The 20,940-nt window shown below is 38.9% G+C and overlaps 1 protein-coding gene across 3 annotated transcripts in view; it reads right to left on the bottom strand.

Moving 5' to 3' along the window:
• Nucleotides 1-2,081: 2,081 nt before the first annotated feature.
• LOC107394607 (otolith matrix protein OMM-64) overlaps nucleotides 2,082-20,940 on the bottom strand; it is a 58,423-nt gene continuing 39,564 nt past the window's right edge. For 2 of the 3 annotated variants that reach the window (XM_054745122.2, XM_054745125.2), the window contains 2 exons: nucleotides 6,150-6,530; nucleotides 2,082-3,916 (listed from right to left, as the gene is read on the bottom strand). In XM_054745122.2, the coding sequence (XP_054601097.2) occupies nucleotides 2,265-3,916; nucleotides 6,150-6,530 (2,033 nt within the window). In that variant the 3' untranslated portion in view covers nucleotides 2,082-2,264. The remainder of the gene's footprint in view (nucleotides 3,917-6,149; nucleotides 6,531-20,940) is intronic. The other variant, XM_054745129.2, reaches the window with a different exon arrangement.

Raw genomic sequence — 20,940 nt, 5'->3', positions numbered from 1 at the left:
ATTTTTAATAATTTGCATCACTGTTGTTTCATTAGTGACACCAATTGGTTAGGAGAGGAACTGCAGTGAGTGTTGCAGGTCTAAAGTAAACTGCGCACTATTTTCATAAATTTACCAATTTCTATAGATATATTTAAAATAAAAAACAAAACAATTTTTTCAATGTCAGAATGTGATGATGTTCTGCATTTTATAATTTCTGTAACACATTATTTGAAAAAGTGAAAGAAAATCAAAACAAATCTCAATGTTTCATATCATAACAATGCTCTTATCTATTATAATTTGTTCTTCATTGTTTCATGTATAAACTGATTGAACACTTGAACATTAATAAAGATGGGACTACTGGTTCTAAATAAAACAAACGCTGCCAAGTTGTTAAAAAAACAAATTTCATTTAAAAAGTTACATTTCTAAGCAGTTACATGCAAGTGGAGCAATGATGAGTTGAAATAATAAACACATTTTTAATATAGATTGGTTTTATTTAAAGGGGCATAAACAGGAAGATGCACAAATGATTTAGAATATGTTTCAATTACATATCTTTTATGTGTTTGACATGAAAATAATGGCATATTTTAAATGCAGTCATGCTGTTTTTAATAAACAATATCAGGATCTTACAGCTTCAAATCACTGAGCACAGGAAAAACAATTGAACGCACAGGAATATCATTAATATTCATTTTAGATCAATTATTGCTTTTTTCTTGAAACTGCACAATTTTATAAGTTTATGTACAATGAATCATTTCAAAAGGAGTTGATACTTAAGTAATAAAATATGTAAATGTGACTTTAAATAAGTAGCTACTTCAACTAAATTGTATTGGTTTTATAATTGTCTGTAATAATTTGTAAAATCATACTTCTTAAAGTAACTATCGATAGATTTTAAAATTTTAAGCTAGGGCTTTAACATTGATCTCAGTGATTGATGAGTTAGAAAATTGACCAGTTTCATAATTGACACCACACTGCTGACCAAAAACCGCACTTGATAGTTTTGTGGAGTGTGTAGGTGCCCTATAGGGGGAGCTCCTTACCTGCTTTAGGGCTGTAATGCTAACGGTTCTCATTTTCAACTAGTGATGGGAATTCCGGCTCTTTTTAGAGAACCGGTTCTTTTGGCTCAGCTCACCAAAAAGAGCCGGCTCTTTTGGCTCCCAAGTGGCTCCTCAGATTTTCTGTTGCGTAGAGTACATTTATAACCAAAATAATGCCAAACTATATGTAAAATAATTTACTAATGTAAAAAAAAGCAATATATCAAATATTTATCATTTCTATGGATTTAATAACTTAACACTTTAAGAAATCTCCACTTCCCTACTGCTGGCGCTCATTTTCAATCAAAGCTTTATTTATAAAGCGCCTTCCGCAACCCTGTCAGGAAGCCCAAAGCGCTGAACATTGTACAGTTATCTTAGGTGGGTTCTTGCTGTCTTTCTAAATCCATGCTTTCGTTCTTTTTAAACACAGAAACAGTTTTGTTTACCTGTTTGTAGCTACAGTTTCGCCGACGGCTGCCGGCTTCTTCAGGCTGACGCTGATGGTGGCGCGTCACTTCCTTCTCCGTTTATCTGCGGGCAGCAGAGGACGTTGTCGCCCTCTACTGCCCGCTCTCCCCTCTCCGACGATGCAGTCCCATGCGTGGTCCAGCGTGTAAACTCCGTCGTCCCTGTTCATGGTCCCACATCCACGTCTCCTTATCTCGATTGCTTCCTTGATCCATCTTTTGTATTTTTGTTGTTCGGTGGTTATGATCCGTGTGCTGTCCCAGTCCATTATATGGTTTTCTCTTAAGCAATGATCTGTTACGGCTGACTTTTTTATTGTACTTTCTGCTTCTTCTTTTGCTGCTCTTGTGCATTTATGGATATGAAAATCACCAGGCAGACCGACGGGACCCTAAACATAAACACATACAGGAAACCAACACACACAGACCAATATTTATTATGGACATCAGAACACCCCACCATACACAAAATATCAGTAATCAGAACATTATATCACCGAGCAAACATAATAACAGAAGAGAGAGACCGTAAACAAGAGGACAAACACATACAACACGCTTTAAAGACCTGCGCATACCCGACATGGGCAATCTCCCTAGGAGACGGAGAAGTATGAGGGCACAATGTCTCCGCTCGTGCGTGCGTCTCCCTGGTGGAGCTGATGGAGAAGCATGACTCAGGCTTAAGTGGCCTGGAAAGCTATCCTATATATGTGAATATATATGAAAAGCAAAATTATTGTGCTTTGACAAATGACGACGTTGATGCTAGGCTAGTTCCTAAAAGTTTTCTTGATGTTTCCCCTTTTGTGTGAATTCTCATATGTGTCGTTAAAAGTGTCTTTTGGTTAAAACGTTGTCCACAAACATCACAGGAAAACTGTTTCTGTCCTGTGTGTATTCTCATGTGTGTGTTTAAACTTGTTTTTCGAGTAAATCTCTGTCCACAAACATCGCAGCCAAACGGTTTTTGTCCTGTGTGGCTCCTCATATGCGTATTTAAATGTATCTTCTGACTAAAACTTCGACCACAAACATCACAAGAAAACGGTTTCTGGCCGGTGTGGATTCTCGTGTGAATTTTTAAGCTCGTCTTGTGGCTAAAGTTTCTACCACAAACATCACAACAGTACGGCTTCTGTCCTGTGTGGATTCTCATGTGTGAGTTTATATAGGCCTTGTTTCTAAACTGTTGTCCACAAACATCACAACAAAATGGTTTTTGCCCTGTGTGAACTAGCATGTGTCTGTTTAAATGGGTCTTCTGGTTAAAACTTCGTTCACAAACATCACAACTATACGGTTTCTGTCCCGTGTGGATTCTCATGTGTGTATTCAAACTAGTCTTTTGGCTAAAACTTCGCCTACAAACATCACAACTGTATGGTTTCTGTCCTGTGTGAATTATGATATGAGTATTTAAACATATCTTATTGCCAAAACTTTGTCCACAAACATCACAACAAAATGGTTTCTGTCCTGTGTGGATTCTCATGTGCATGTTTAAGCTCTTCTTTTGGCTAAAACTTCTACTGCAGACATCACAACTATACGGTTTCTGTCCCGTGTGGATTCTCATGTGTATGTTTAGATTTGTCTTTCGAGTAAAACTTTGTTGACAAACATCACAGCAAAATGGTTTCTGTCCCGTGTGAATTATCATGTGTCTGTTTAAGTGCGACTTTTGGCTGAAACTTCGTCGACAGACGTCACATCCAAATGGTTTCTGTCCTGTATGGATTCTTATGTGTCTGTTTAAACGTGACTTCTGGCTAAAACTTTGTCTACAAACATCACAAACAAACACTTTCTGTCCCTCCTGGATTGTCACCTGTGTATTTAAATTCATATTTTGGTTACTTTCATCACAAAGATCATGACAAAATGATTTTGGTCCTGTGTGGATTGTGTCTTCAGTTTTTGACCCAGGTTCTGACAGGAGTTTCAGCTGCATGTGAGAGTTGTCATCAACCTCTACATCATCCTCACTGACTTCAGTCTCTGATGAGCTATAGGTGTCTTCAGTGTTTAGATTTGGACCCCTGGTGGTTTCTGCTATTCCACAGTCATCTTCATCAGCTTCTGCTTCCATCTGCTCAGCTGAGCTGCTGACTGAAAGATCTCTGCCTTCCATTTGATGCCAATGAACCTGTGAGATTAGACATTCTTCTTTCTCATCCTCACTCTTCAAAGTAACAACATTGAATGAAAACCTGGTGGCATCAAGCTTCTTTATACCACCGAGTTGACCTTCCAGACTGGTCCACCATTCCTCCTTTTCCTCTTTTATGCTGAGAAGCTCTGGTTCCTGTTGGTTCACATTTGGCCTCCAATCTTCAGGAACCTCTTCTTTAACCACCAGCATCTGCAGAACATCTGCAGAAAGAGCTGAAACACATGAACACCATTTAATTTGTAACCGGCTCAAGATATTTTGGTGTTTTGTGTCTTTGCAGCCTCCATTGTGTCATTTTAACAGGAAGTGAAGCTAGCTGAGCTGCATAGTGTCATGGGATGTCCTGGAGTGTCTCGTTCTGTCTGCAGATGTCCTTTAAAGGATCATATCATGGAAGATCTACTTTTTGTAGCTTTTTACTGTGTATTATTTCTATGTCCTTTTGAATAAAAACAAACCTAAACCAGTTTTTGGCTGCATCCATGCATTTTCCTGTTTCAGCTGCAAATTTTTAATTTTATTTTGAAAATATTGACACGCATTGATGGAAACAATGTGCATCATTCTGGCTTTCTCCTCCCAACATTAGGCCCTTCTCCTTTCTCTGAAGGTAGTCTCTGACCTGAAACCTGCCTCCCCTGGTCAGCACAGGATGTGTGTATATATGGTGTGTGTGTGTTTGTGCGTGCTGTCGTCTCAATCCCCAGTGACTCGTTGTGGTTTGCTGCTTATAGAGCTCCAGGAGTTGACGTCACTTCTCCTGGCATGCAACAGTTCAAATCGAAACGGCGCCATATTGGCATGCAGAAGCCGGCAGCTGGACTATTTGTTATTGTCAGAAAACTCAATCAAACGGGAAATATGGTAGATTCCTGTTGTACTCCAGGATGCAGAACAGACGCGGACGACATAAGGAATGAGCCATCTACAGGATTCCCCAAGATCCGGAGCGCCGCAAACGTTGGATCATTGTAATAAAACGCGCTAGTGACCGGGCTAAAATGAAGCTGTGGGATCCCGAGAGTAAAGGTTTTCGCTTATGCAGCGACCGCTTCATATCAGGTACTTAAACCAACGTTTCCTCAACTGTGTATGGTATTTATTTTAAATGCTTTTATTACGATTCTTAGTGGGCTTCCTAAACTTATTTTGGCGTGGCTTTTTCTGTCTTATTACTCATAGCAACAATAAACATCACGTAAAACGTTGCCTCGTGAGTTCTGCGTGCTGCCGTTTCCGTGTTTTATGATCACAGCAATTAACCGGCTAAGCTGTATTTAATTTTTAAGCAATGGTGGATCAATTGTCAGATCACACATAAAAAGCACTTTGGATTGCTATTATCTGTCTCACCGAGACTACTTACGTGTAAATCTGTTATTTGTCCGTCCATCCATCCATTTTCATCCGCGTATCCGGAGTCGGGTTGCGGGGGCAGTAGCGTGACTTCCCTCTCCCCAGCCGCCGGAGCCAGCTCCTCCGGGTAAATCCCAAGGGGTTCCCCGGTCAGGTCCGGTGTTGTGCCGGTAAGAAGTCCGCTCAGACATCTTCTGGCGTTTTTAAAAAGTATCCCAGGGGCACGGTAAGGGTCGGAGATGTTTAGTCTATTTAATTTCTGACTATATAAAACGATTTCTTCTGTTTTAAAGTGTGAAGTAAACTCCGACGAAGTAAAATCCAAGCGGATCCCGTTCATGGTTACATCCGTGTTTGTTTACCTTTTTTGCATGCCAAAATGGCGTCCACTAACTGAGAGTCACGTGGGGTCCGGAGCTCTATACTGAGCCAGAATCCTCTGGAGGTTTCTTTCTATTAAAAGGGAGCTTTCCTCTCCACTGTCGCTACATGCTTGCTTAGTATGAGGATTGCTGTGAAGTCACTGACAACAAGTCAGTGACCCAATCTAGTGGGTTTCCTTACATAGGAAACTTTTAAGTAACTGGTACAATGCACCAATGACTAGGTTCAATTGGAATGTTTACTTTGTAAAGTACCTAGAGATGATTTGGTGCTAAATAAATAAACTGTATTGAATTGAATGTTTTACAGCCTTCATTGCGACGGAACAATATCTCACAATATCACTAGACGTGTCTTAGAAACATCTGGCCTGAGGTTTCAAATTAAATTCAGTCTTAAAAATCATCTGACCACCAAGGATATGGTGTCCTAGTTACTTTCCTGACTCATCTGATCTCCTTGTTAGATAAGAAGTTTTAATATTCAGGACAAAGCTGATCCAACATGCTTTGACTACAGAACCTGTAGAGATGTTATCACCTAATATCACTAATTTAAAAAAGTGGTTCGTGACAAACTTTAAAGACACTTATTCCCATTTTTTACATCAACACAGAAGTCTATGAAAAGGTTTTGAATATAACAAATGAACAGCTGAACTGATATTTCATACTGAGTGGAGATACAGCTCTTCTCCTTACTTACCATCATTGTCACCTGCATCTTCATGACTGTCTTCAGTCTCTGGAGAGCTGGGATCATCTTCATGAGTATTTACATCAGGGTTACAGCTAGTTTCTGCTCCTCTACAGTCCTCGTCAGCTGATCTGCTGATTGGAAGATCTCCACCTTCCATTTGATGCTGATTAATATGTGAGATTAGAGTTTCCTCTTCATCATCCTCACTCTTCAAAGGAACTGAAGAGAATGAGAACATGTTGGCATCAGTCTCCTCCTTCCCATTAGGCTGTTCCCCCTCCAGACTGGTCTCCTCCTCTTTTATGTTGAGAGTCTCTGAGCCCTGCTGAACCATATTAGGTCCCCAACCATCAGGAGCATCTATACTCAGCGCCCTCTGCTGATCATCTGTAGGAAACACAAAAACACACAAACATGGATACTTCCAAAAGCTCCTTTATGTTGCAACTGGTGACAGAAGTTGCTAAATTTATTTATCATATTTATGAGGTCACTGCACATTAAAACCAGTATAGCATTGTACTGCAAAAGTATGAAATATTTCAAGCTAAGTCATTATAAAAAGTAATTTTTTTCTGAGCTTGAGTTTATTTACATTCATCAACGCACTCCAGACATCTCTCTATCCAGTTTCTATATTTGTGACTGACTGGGTCCACAACTCGGTGAGTACAGCTGCTTCTGTGACGGAATCTCCCTGAACAAACAGATGAGGGCCTTTCTGACGCTAATGCTAGCTTTTGTCTAATCTTATGACTCGTGCACAAATAAGCGACTCAAAGTTTATTTAGTATTTTTATCATTCAGTAACAACATTTAAAACTAAACGGCTTTTGTTTTAAGTTTAACGAGTCAGGAGCGCAGATGTCGACCTCTCGTGCACAAATAAGCGACTCAAAGTTTATTTAGTATTTTATCATTCAGTAACAACATTTAAAACTAAACGGCTTTTGTTTTAAGTTTAACGAGTCAGGAGCGCAGATGTCGACCTCACATAGCAAGCTACACATAGCCAGGAAGCTAAACCTATTAGCAAGCAGAAAACGTTCATAAAACGACAACCAACAATCTCACACTTTTAAAAGTACAAACCAAACATTAGCTGTCCGGATTTGCGGTTGAAAACATAACTTATTTAGTTTTGTGGCTTATGTTCCCTTAAATGTGATCATTCCTGTTCATGTCTTTGTTAGCTTTCTCGGGTGCTTTTACTGATGTTCAGCGGTAGTATTTTCTCGTTAGCGACGCCAACAGGATTAGAGGAGAACTGCAGCGGCTCTAAACAGCATGTGGTGTATGATTCCATTATTTACTGATATATCAGACATGATCTGACTATCTGATGCAAATAAATTATTCTGTCAGCAGTTAAAATTAATTTATGCTTGCATGCTTTCTAAAAAGCAGAAAATCCTTGCAACACTGCTTGTTCAAATGAATACTGAGGAAAAGCGCATTTTAACATACCACCTTTATTAAAGAGCAGAAAATATATAAAGATCATTTCATGGGAATACGAACAATCCTATTATAGATTTATTTACAGAATAAAAAATTATTAATTAAATCTTTTTAGTGTTGCAGCTAACTTTTATCACAAAGTTTGGTTACAATTTTTAAAGGAAAGTTGGATTTTCTGTTTCAATCCACAAACAGTTGACACAAAGAAAAAAAAACGTTGTGTTAACTTTGTTAGTTCACTAAGTGTCTGAAGCCTTTCTGAACAGTAGTGTGTAGCCAGAAAACAAAAGGAATGTGCAAAATCAAGGAATTATTCACATTTGTACAAACAGTTGCTTCTATTGGAGTGTCTGTAACGTGCCTTGAGATGACATGAATGGTGCTATATAAATAGCTTTGTTCACAAAAATTAAAATTGTCAGACAAATTGATGAACAGTTTGATTTAAAAAAACAATTAAGATGGTGGAAACATGTATGAAACGAATTTGGCATCAAATTTAAACTTCTCGACAGTGTATGGAAGACTGCTCCATTGACCGACATTTGTAGCTGTAAGTACGTCACGTTGTTCATTGTCCAATAGCATGTGGAGATAGTTTGAAAGACATCTGTAGATTGTGTCCTGCGACTAAGCTCTGACTGTAGGTCATGGCCAGCTCTGTATTCACATATGCAGGATGGCTTTCCAGGCACAGAAACAAAAACCCATCTTCCTCCCACTATTTGCCTGCCGGTAGCATGCCAAAAGAAAATGTGTTACTATCTTTCAAAGCCATCCTCTCGTCTGTCATTTAGAATGTGTGTTTAAATCCTCAATAAGTGGCACATGGGCCAGGTCCAGCCTGTGAACCTCCATTTTCTGGCCCTTTTAGAAGAAGAAAATATCATTTCTATAGCGCTTCTCAAGATAAAAATCACGAGGCGCTTCACAAAAACAAAAAATGTAAAAATATAAAAAGCATTTAGAAAATGTTTAAAAATATATTTAAAATGAGCAAAAAGTGACAATTGTGATAAAAAAATGTTAAGAAAGAGACATTTATTTTATCTTTTCAGCTTTGGTTTGGCTATCGGTCTGCTGACGTATGCTTTTGGGATTGTAACGTACCAAGGGGGTCAATTTTCACCTACACATTGACCAACATAATAGCCTTTCATCTACAGAAGTAGATCCACTTTCTATTTGGCCTCCAAATCCAGAAGGTTCTGCTCAGTGTGTGTTTACATATACGAAGACAAAACATCCAGACCAACATTCTCTCTCAAGGTCCTGCACTCTGAGCCAGACTGCTGATTCCTCACTACTTGTAGCTCCTACAGGATTTTACAGTTATAAGTTAAATAATCATATGTGATGAACGAACAAGATGTTTAAATCAAATGTTTTAATAATCTGTGTTAAATCAATGAATTTTAATTATGATAAATGATAAATGACCCGCACTTGTATAGTGCCTCTCAGAGTAAGGACTCCAAAGCACTTCACACTACAGTGTATCATTCATCCATTCACACACTCATTCACACACTGATGGTGATGAGCTACAATGTAGCCACAGCTGCCCTGGGGCACACTGACAGAGGCGAGGCTGCCGAACACAGGCGCCACCGGTCCCTCCGACCACCATCAGCAGGCAAGGTGGGTTAAGTGTCTTGCCCAAGGACACAACAGCAGAATTTTCTGTCCGGAGCCGGGATCGAACCTGCAACCTTCCGATTACTGACAACCCACTCAACCGGTTGAGCTACTGCTGAATATTGTTCTTACAATGATCCATTTATATCACAAATCAGTATGTGTTGATTTAACAAGTTAATCAATATAAAAACTCTTAACATTGTGGTTTATTAAAGCAAGAATTACTTCCCAATTAATTCAGTTTCTAGCTGATTCTCGAACCGACCGATTCGGGAACAAGCATCTTTGAGACGTCTCTTTTGACCCGCAGTCAAAAGCCTTTCTGCGACGCTGCAAGCAGATACAGCCAAACAGCTCTTTTCAGAGCTACTTCAAATCTCATACATCCACCATGGATGCTGAAAAGCATTTCAGCTTATACTGTTGTGACCTGGAAGACATCTCAAGACTGGACGGGTCGTATCAGAGATAATCTACGGGCTCCAGATCGCTGACGTCGTTAGGTCCGTTTTAGGGGGGCTTCAGCCCCCCTAAAATAATCACAAGCCCCCCTATCATTTTGGTTTATTTTATTTTTTCAGTTAACCTTTTTTTATTTGTTCACATCTACATGCTCAACACAATCACGGCACGTGTAGTTGGTACATGAGTTTTTTTTTTTGTCTGAAACAGAAATAATAATTAATGAATATAGAACTACATGGTCGCACACAGGAAGTATCAAGAAAGGACTTCCTCCCCTTAAGCCCGGCAGCTTTGTTGACAAGTCAGGGGCAGGGGTTATACAGCAAAACCTTTATATCGATGAGCAAACCCTGCTCAGCGCTCTTGTAAGTCACTCAACATCACATTAGGGTAAGACAGCAACAGCAGCACACCGTTAATATTTCAAGGTTATAGTTCAGACGAGAGAGGAAAATGTTACCGCACCGACATGCTAATGCTAACTCCGCTAGCATGTTTACATGCCGCAAACCATAATGAAAAGCCGCGCCATAGTTAAATGGTCGGAAAACTCCCCTGAAGTGACGTGATTAACGAGCCAGCCAGTTCATTGAGTGACAGTGCCACCAACTTGAGCGTACAGTAATGAGTCTGCACAAACAGAACCTGCTCTGCGCTTGTGTGCAGGAGCTACAGCCCTCTGTGGGCTCAACTCTGTCTCTGCGATGCAAATCTCTCCCTGCACTCCTCAACAAGTAGCCTCTCCAACAGTCAATCACAGACAGCTCTGTTTTATCCAATCAAAGCATGTCCAGGAAATACTGCTTTACAGAAAAACACCCATTTAACAGCTAATTGAACTGCTTTCTGCTGCTGGTTAGCTACCAGTCACCATCCACTGCCTGCAAGATACTTTGTTGTAATTCATGTGTCATGATTAGAGTGACCATATTTGACTTCCAGAAAAGACACATTGCCCATTCCTAAAACTGTTAAATTGCACTATTTTCAGTTAAAGAGGACTTTTAATTTCAACATATAAAGTGTTTCTTCTCTGTTTGGTCAGACATAAATGATCCCTTGATGTGTAAAAGGAAGTGAACAGTGGAAATGTCCCAGGAAAAGAGGAGGGTTAATCAACCTAATTAAATATAATTATATAAAGTCCTCTTTATCTGAAAAAAGTGCAATTTTCCTGGCAGTATTTCCTGGACATGCTTTGATTGCATAATGGAGAGCTGTCTGATTGGCTGACAGAGAGGCTACATTGCTTTGTAAATTGCAAATTGAGCAACAACAGGGAGATTTGTGCAGGCAGAGACGGAGTTGAGCATGCAGAGAGAGGGCCGCATATGACTGCAGAGCAGGTTGTGCTCCTGCTGATTGATCACTGCACGCTCCAGTTGGTGGCACAAAAATCACTCCACACTACAAACCTGAATCAGAATATGGCCGAATGTGTATATTATTGACCATTTTTCTATATTATATATTTTTCTATAATATATATATTATATTATAGGTACATATATGTATCTATAATATAGTAAACAGCCAGTTTTATAATGTCACATATATTCAAAAGCTACATCAAAACATATATTAAAACCTATATGTTTATATGAATTCTTTCCATGTGGGTTGTCAATTGCTTAATATTTCCTATGTTTACCTATGGGAAAGAAAGGAGATATTGTACTCATCTAACTTTAACATAAATTTTGGCAGCTTAATGTGACATTATGGAAAATGCCATCATCATGAGCAACCAAACATAGGCTATATTAGGCTAACAGTTGTTCATATTCTGTACCATCTATCCACCAATGGCTGTTTCAATTATTGTGAGTGAAAACTAAATGGCTTATGAAAATATATATCTCTCATATAAGCTCTTTCATATATTATTATAAGCTCTTTTATATGAACAAATATGTATCTCTCACTTATGCTCCTTATATATTATCATAAATACATTATTATATGCCTTTTCATGGAATCTTGTTATAATATCAAAGACCTCTCTGTGCCTTTTCTGCTCAAGCTGAACAGCTGCATAAGGGAGTGAAAGCGTTCCTTCCTTCAGTTCCTCAATACAAGAACAACTGTCTTTGTTAGCAAAGGATGTTGCAGGATGTGTCCTGATCATCTCAAGGTTGCATGTCCTTGGGATGAATTGGTCTTTCATTAACAAGGCTATTAGCTGACGTGCGTCTGCAGGTGCAGATGGCAGAATTACGTGTGTGTATGGCAAACTACGTATGTAACATTCCTGTAATCTTCAATAAAAATCAGCCGTTTTCAGCAGAACGGCGAGAGTCTGTCCGAAGCATCTGGCAAGAGCAGGTCGCGGGACTTGCTGCAGAGACTCTCCCCCTCATGAGCGGCGAAACAGTGAATGGACTTCTGATCATTTGTCTCCTCGTTCTGTCAACTTAAAAGGTGTTTAACTCCATCTACTCCGTACCCGTGCTTGGTCTAACGGAAGAGAGACCAACAAATTTGGCGTCACGAACAGGATTTTTTCTTTTTGAAGAAAAAGGAGTTTTTGGAGGACAATTTGACCAACCGACCCAGTGAACGATCTTGGCACAGAACACCGCGGTGGAAAACAAGGTGAGCAGAACCTTATTTTCTAAAATCTGCTCATTGGATTTATCCAAAGCCTTTTGTGTCCGGAATCATAGTAGCTGTGGTCCTAAAATAATAGTTGGAGAAGAAAGTGGAGACAAGTGCAGAAAGAATAAGAGATTTTTTGTAATGGTTTAATGGTGAAATGAAATGAGGATTTTTCTAATGGTTTAATGAGTAAATGAGAAAAGGAAATAGTACAGATGAAGGGATGGTGACCCAGGGCTAATAGAGTAGCCCTAAAGTTCCATTTCCAGGTCGTGGCTGACCACACTATTTGCTGACGAGCGGATAGAATATATAACAAGGTTATATAAAGCTTGGCTGGATCCATAGGTGTGGGAACCCTAAAAGTCCACAGGTCAAGGACCTGGTTTTTTTGTGTTAAGGGAAGGGGAGGCTAAAAGAGAGCTCCCTGGATTTTAAGGTCGAGGACCTTTTGCATGAGATGAGAAAAATGTTCTGAGGTAACTGTTTTTGCATAAGATGATAAATGTTTTGACTGCTTCTGTGTGAAGAGAGCAGTGCTTTTGGCTATTTCTGCGTGCTTTTGGCTGTTTTTGCATAAAATGAGCAATGTTTAAATATGACAAGCAGCCCAGTTGAAGCCACGAGAAATAAGGTTTTATTGAGAAAGTCAGCGGAAGAGGCGATGAAGAAAAAAGGGGTAGATGTTAACAGTAGAGGTAACTGGAGAAAGATTTGGGAAGTGAAGGCTGCAGAATCAAGAGAAAAAAGGCACAGCTGTAGACAAGCTTCACTGTGTGTGTAAGCTGAGTTCAGCCTGTGTGTGTGAGGCGCAGCAAGAGGCTGCTTACGGCTCTGGATTGAAAGTGCAGCACTAGGAGAGTGCAGAATGCAGAGCAGAGTTTTGGGAGCTCCGTGTGTGTGTGTATGTGAGTGTACAGCGCTGGGTGTGTGTGTGAAGGCCTGATGCGGTACCAGAAAATAAATAAATAAGATAAATAAGAGCTTTAAAAAGTTGCAACTCGTATATGTAAATTACACTGCAGTGCTAAAAATTAATGTTTGGAGCTACGCAAAATTCAAATTCTGCAACCCTGTTCTGATCAGTCTTTGAACAGAACACCATAAGTTAATAAATAAAAGGTTTTTAAAGTAACATATGCATATGTATGTGTGTATGTATGTATATGTGTATACATATATACATATGTAGTGTAGAAGCGTGATAATCATTGGTGTGTGGGGCAGCATGTGAGTGACCCCGATCTGGGGGTTAAGTGACCTGGAGATGAAAAAAGGGAAAAAACCACCAAGAAACGCAAGTAAGGATGTAAATGACAGCTTTATTTTAGAAATATAGTCATATAGCTGCTAAACAGTAAAATCAAAACAGATCTGCAGAAAATAAATATATAAACTATTCCTCAGAGCGCTCTCAAAAAAATTGCAATTGGATTTGCTCTAATGTTACATAAGGCCTGCTTAAAAGCATAGTAAGCATTAAATTCTGAAAATAACCAGTGCAGTGTTAAATAAATTCTGTGCTTAAAATATTATATATATAGAGAGAGAGAATAAATAAGTGACGAACTGACTTACCTTAAAAAAATAATAATAATAATAAAAAGAGACTGTGACAAACAAAGAATGTCTCTGTGCCTTGTGAATGAGTGAATGTGTGTCTTCTTGCATGAGCTGCTTTCGCTGGATCTTCTGAATGACTCAGTTTTTAATAGAGGGAGCAGCTGCTTGAGAAACAGGGTGCGGTCCATGTTTTTACTAGACGGTTATTTAGTTCGAGAGACTGTGGAAACAATAGAAAAAGAATTTATCGTTAGTGTGAGGACAAGAAAATCCTTTAAAATACAAAAGTTGTATGGTCGTGGTTATAAAGGAAGTATTTTGTCTGATTATGGGCCGTGGAGTCAGCTGGACTCCCTCGCTCTCACAGTTTTCCTGTGTAACATGCAGTTTTAAGCAATTTGTGACTTTAGAAAGGATATTTTTCGGTGTTTTGGACGTACCTTAAGGCTTCTGGTTAGGGTATTCAGGAGATCCTTCCTCTCGGACAGATCTAGTGAAAATGACTGGAGTTTCAGCCTGAGGACCTGACTCCACCCACTTTTACACACAGGAGTCCCGCAGTCTAAAAATAGCACAGGGCGCTGCGAAAAGCAGCTCTGAACCTCTCAGGATCATCTTTATGAAAACCATAAAATTAACAAATAATCAGTAAGGAAATAAAATATTTGTTAAATCTTGCTATAAAACAAAATCCAATAATTGTCTTGCCTCAACTTTAAGAACCATTAACGTTAATGGCTGGATTTTGGGACGCTGAATAATGAAAAAACAGATAAACTAAGTATTATTTCCTGTAACCTGGCTAGAAACTGTACTAGGCTGTTTTGAGTTAAAAACTGGTAGATATTTTCCCAAAATAAAATAGATAAATAAAAAATGAAAGGAGGGATCTTGCATTTGGGATAGATTGTGCCTAAAGTTTAAAACCTGTGTAGAACCGATTTGACGAGTCAGAAAAATTGTGCATAGGAAATAGTCTAGATTTACCTTTGAGTCAATAAAGTTGACTAAATATTAGAAACCTTCGTTGATTTTGATTTGTAAAAGAGAAAGTTCTGTCCTTTCAACTCAATCAACATATTTAAGGAAAACGTTTGCTGTGCATTGTGGAGGCATGAACTTTACTGGGTGGGCCTGTCACAACCAGCTGCAAAGAATGTTTGGCTCTGACTTCTATACAAAGAGAACCTGGAAGCCCTCACCAAAAACTGTGACTCATAACATCAAGACGGGGAGCACTACAAGATGGACAAAGAGGCAGAAAACTTATTTGCCCTGCTGCTGATGAAACAAAGTACAAAAGGGGGAGCATGTGTGCTAACATGTGAACTTCAATCAATGACGGTGGTCATCCTGGACTTACAAAGAGAGGCTCAAAAGAGACTGTTTCCTATGGTTACACCCAGTAAAAGAGTGCTTGCTGCAGTCAGGTAATGAACAAGGCTTTTTGGCAACAACCAGTTGAATTGATGAAATGTCAGAACTGTGGAAAATTTACTAAACTACTGTAGAACATAGTTAACTGAGAAAGTTAGCCTAAAAAAAAAAAAGATAATAATAATATCAATAAATAAATAAATAATAGGATTAGTAACCTGGATTTCAGCCCAACTCACCATTGGACGTCAATATAATCTTTATTGTCTTAGGATTCTCAGCTGCAGCGGACATGCAGTAAAGCCTTATTTTCTTTTCAAAACGGAATACATCAGCGTCATCACTTATTTTCATTGGTTAAGGAAACGGTGTCTATTTATAAGTCTAGGAGAACGCTTTAGGCTTCAACAGTTCTCTCCTTCGAGCAAACATGCGCAAATTTCCGGATAGTTTATAGTAACGTTCCATCCCATTCCATTCATTGCATAAAAATAAACATTAAATGAATAATTTGGCATCCAGCTGACTAAATGATTCATGGAACATCTCATCCGAGACAACAGTGTTGTTTCAGCTCCGTTGAGTTTCCCAACAGATCTAGCCAAACCTAGCTGATCCTATATTTTTCTATCAGCTGTAAGTTCTAACGTAGAAAATAATGTCACAAAAATATTGAATAATTGTACCCCTCATTCGATAAAAATTATGTTCACATTTTTATCTTGTGAAATCTTTAACATAATATTTTTAAATGGCCGTTTTGACGACAATTGGCTAAAAAGTCTTTAAGATTATCATCACAGGATGGCATGATAAATAAGTAAATAACATAAATAAATAAATAGACAAAAATAAGAGAGAAAAAGCAAAATTAATTAAATGAAACGTAATAGTGATAAAACGTTAAATTGATCTAAAATCTGTCATTCAGCGCCACTGGAAAAAGGAAGAGGATAGGGGAGTATTTCTTAGCACAAATCACGTTATTGATTTAGCAATGCAGCTTAATTTCAGATGCTTTAAGGATGATATTAACTTGTGTTATAGATGGAGGAGTAGCACAGAAACACTTCTAGATGAGGAGATAAGAAAAAAAAAAACTGCTGATTACCAATACTATGCACAAACAAACCTGTAACTGCAGTTTCGTTATTTATGAATTAACCTTAAGTAGTGAATTAATTCTTAGGATTTCTTGTGCGAGTAGTGTTCCTAAAAAAGAAAGAAAGAAAGAAAGAAAGAAGGTAAGAAAGACAGGTAGTTTAGGTAAGGGACAACCTGAAACTATTTGGTTGAATTGATAGTAAAAGTGGTTGTCCTAATTTTTAATTGGAGAGATCACACCGCAACATGAGTTTAGAACGGCAGTTATGGGAAGTTTTGTTGGATTAATTTGATTACACGCTTTAGGTCTTATTTTTTCTTTCCACTGATTTAGCGTTAGGTTAAGTATTTCACACTTTCGCTTCAGTCTGACATTTGCTTGGTGTGTGAGGGCACAGAGACGTGTATGGACCGTGTGTTTGACTGTGTTTGTCTTGTTTGTTTGTTTATTTATCTATATGGGCATGGCCGAGCCTTGAGAAACATCAACAAAGACATTGGACTATTCTGAGTAAATTAACCAATTCAAATTCAAATTCAGGATCCTGAAACAATTTGGCTATAACCTCTAATTGATGAAGGACATCTTAAGTATTCATTATACAAGGCTTCCTCTCCAGTGTTGCCGGAACTGTTATAAAACCCATGCATGGTTGTATATTTTAGTTTGATCATTTATACTCATTGAATTATTGTTGTTTGCTTTGTGTTTTAATTTCTTTGTAATTTTTCTCTGTGACACAGGTGGAGATGCTGGTGGCGAAGTGGATCCCACTCATTTCTTTCTCCCACACACATTCTTACTCTCTCCCTCTCTCTGTGTGTGTATGTGCATGTGTATGTGTTTGTGTGTCTGTGTGTGTCCATGTCGTGATGTCACTGTACCTTTAATTGCGCTTGCTGTTCGTAACTGTATGTGTCTGATGTTGAAGGTATCAGAGGCTAGGGTCAGTAAGAGCTAGGACATTTTTGTGCATAACCTCTAATCCCTAGGCGATCGGTCCGGGGAACTTCTGGTCCGGCCGGAGTGTGAATCTTCCTACCAACTATCTGCCAAAGCTCAATTGGACTGCACAAGTCGAGAAAGCCTTCATTGGACCAAAACTACACACACGAAGATGCTTCGCCTTCGGTGCCAGGCGTCTGGGTCCTGCTAAAAGTCACCAAAAGGAAGTGGACGGAACCGAGGTGGACCGGGCCATACAGGATCACGGAGAGGACATCACACGCTGTCCGGCTGGACGGGAGGAGCCTAACCTGGAAGAGAAGCAGCCGACATCTGCCTGACCAGAAAAAGTACCCAAGGACCAGGACGAGAAGCAGCTGACATCTGCCTAACCAGAAAAAGGATCCAAAAACCAGGAAGAGAAGTAGCTGACTACAGTAGCATGCCAAGCTGCCACCACATCCTGCAGGACGAGAATCATGACATCATCACCCCCTGCAGCTGCCTGGAGCCAGTGAAAGGACCTCAACAGGGGGAAGAAGTAACCACCCTATGAACATTCTACAAGGGTTGTATTTAACACCCTCATTTATTTTACAAGGGTAATATTTTACACCCTCCACCTGCTGACCCAATTATCCAGATGCCCTTGTTACTAGCCAATCCTAACATCTATTTGGGAGGGGAACTCTCTGATGATAGTGATGACTCTCATGATGAAGAAGATGTTGTTAGAGTGTGAGAATGTTCAGTGATTTATGTAACCATCCCTTCACCAGTTCATTTTTATGATTTTTTTTGTTTGTTTTGTTTTATTTTTTGTTGATCATTGATGTCCTAGGCATGCACACTCTATGCCAACAGGTGTTCGCCCCAAAATTGAGATATGACAAATGGGGGGACATGGGGGAATTTTCCCTATAAACATATGATAATTAGGGTTTTTCGCCCTCATATGGAGTTGCATGCGATCCATACATGTTGTAACATGTTCAGTTGAAAGTATGATCATGTTTTTTGTATTGGTTTACTGCTAGAAAGATGAGAAGCTGTAACCTGATTGATTGTTTGTATTTGTATTTTAAAACTTTGCTTATTGGATTCTTTTTGATGGAATTTGGTGTTATTGTTTTGATTTCTTATATCTTTATTGAACTCTTAAAAGAGTTCAAAAGGGGGATTGAAAATATATATCTCTCATATAAGCTCTTTCATATATTATTATAAGCTCTTTTATATGAACAAATATGTATCTCTCACTTATGCTCCTTATATATTATCATAAATACATTATTATATGCCTTTTCATGGAATCTTGTTATAATATCAAAGACCTCTCTGTGCCTTTTCTGCTCAAGCTGAACAGCTGCATAAGGGAGTGAAAGCGTTCCTTCCTTCAGTTCCTCAATACAAGAACAACTGTCTTTGTTAGCAAAGGATGTTGCAGGATGTGTCCTGATCATCTCAAGGTTGCATGTCCTTGGGATGAATTGGTCTTTCATTAACAAGGCTATTAGCTGACGTGCGTCTGCAGGTGCAGATGGCAGAATTACGTGTGTGTATGGCAAACTACGTATGTAACATTCCTGTAATCTTCAATAAAAATCAGCCGTTTTCAGCAGAACGGCGAGAGTCTGTCCGAAGCATCTGGCAAGAGCAGGTCGCGGGACTTGCTGCAGAGACTCTCCCCCTCATGAGCGGCGAAACAGTGAATGGACTTCTGATCATTTGTCTCCTCGTTCTGTCAACTTAAAAGGTGTTTAACTCCATCTACTCCGTACCCGTGCTTGGTCTAACGGAAGAGAGACCAACACTTAGTAGCACTTTTTTTGGCATTAGAAATTGAAAATGTTTTTCAATGTGTTGGCTAGATGGATATACGAAGATTTTTTTAAGAGAGTGAGTGAGGAACAGGAGAGACCAGGTGGTTGATGCTGAGGAGATCTGCATGGTCAAGGTCAGTGATCTACAGCGAAAACAGGGGCGAGCGCATCGTTATGAGCATTTACCTGAGCACAAAGTTCCCAAGCAAAATTGAACAGTTTTCTATTTAGGAGTGAACAGGTAAGAGACCTTGAGAAAAAAAAACTATAATAATCATGTGACCTGCAACCTTATGTCAAGTTGTATCTGTATAGTTGACTTTCTGTATTATAAGTTCTACTACTTGCTGGATATTTTCATATATACTGTTATTTTGTCTTGTAATAGTTAATTATATACTCCTTTATTCCATATCATAGCAGTGTTATTCATATATTAAAACTGTCAACTGCACACTCATTGGGCAGAATAAAAGTTTGACAATTATTCATTTGTTCTTTATTGTCACATTTCAGTAACATTTATAATTAAACAAGTTGTAATTAAACAAATTAAATAAATGACTACAACATTTCCCCCTGTTAAGTGCAGTAGACTGAAATGAATAGCTTTATTTGGAAATATAACATATCAAATTTTTAACGGACTTACATAAAATCTTTCTTCAACATAGACCCCACTAATTAACTGATTAAGTGTTATTTTTTATAAAAAGAAGAGAGAAAATGCACAAAAGTAGGAAAGGAAAGGAAAGTGATAAAATAATAGGTTTTGTTAGATTTTCTTCAGATAATGAATTAATTGACAAAGTTTTTGCAGGGTGTGACAAAAAACGTTCGAGGTCAAGCTCCTGGGGCTAAGCCCCCCCTATATCTCAATCCTAGTGATGTCCATGCTCCAGATACTGTGAGGTCACCTGACTTCTGACAGTCTGGATCTGCTGGGGGTCTCCACCAGGGTTTGTAGAAAGAGATCGCGTCTGATGCTGTTTTTATCAAAAACCAACTCTCTAGTTTATAACCAAACAAATTCTTTTACACCCAGATTCCACCAGTTCTCTCAGATACAAAGAACGAAGATGCTAAACATCTAGATTCCATCACATTACATCACCTCACATCCACCACATCACATCTCATCATCCATATCTTGTCCTGTATAAATTATTATATATAAACTCTGTCTGAATTAATACGAAGTGTGTTTATGGTCCATGAACAAGTAAAAGTAACTATAATCTTCTGACTAAACATCAAAGATCAGTCAGGTTGATATTTCATATTTATACGGAATATCACATCTTATTGGTCATAATTAACTAATGTATTCCATTACTGGATGTTTGCTCATGATTGTGTCCTACAGGAGCGAGACATTGTGCAGTTTGCCTCACTGATACCACAGAAACCGCAAACGGTCTCCTTGTCTGTACCTCACCCTGACTCAGCATCTTCTCTGAGCCCACCATTAAATTACACATCTAACCACTAGGGGATACTCTATCTTTACCACACTGGTGGTGTGATGACACACACCAAGTTTAATGCTATTCTGACCACGTTTTTTGAAAGTCATTGAAGGTTAAAGTTATCTAGAGGGCACTGTGACCAACTACAGAAGTCAGCTTTGGTTGACGAAGATGGTTTTCTATTATTTTGGCATCAATCAGACGTTGCGTGTGTTATCTAGAGCCAGAGAGCCAAAAGGGGGTGGAGCTACAGGGGTTTGAACCAACAGCCACATCAATGCATTTGGTGCAGTCACGTGATGACACAAGCCAAGTTTAATGCCATTGTGACCTTGAATTAGGAAGTAATT

The sequence above is a fragment of the Nothobranchius furzeri genome, chromosome 19 (genome assembly GCF_043380555.1).
Source record: "Nothobranchius furzeri strain GRZ-AD chromosome 19, NfurGRZ-RIMD1, whole genome shotgun sequence".
In the NCBI taxonomy this organism is placed as follows: Eukaryota; Metazoa; Chordata; class Actinopteri; order Cyprinodontiformes; family Nothobranchiidae; genus Nothobranchius; species Nothobranchius furzeri.
The sequence above is the reverse complement of the archived record's forward strand: the minus strand, read 5'-3'. Positions and strand labels throughout refer to the sequence as shown.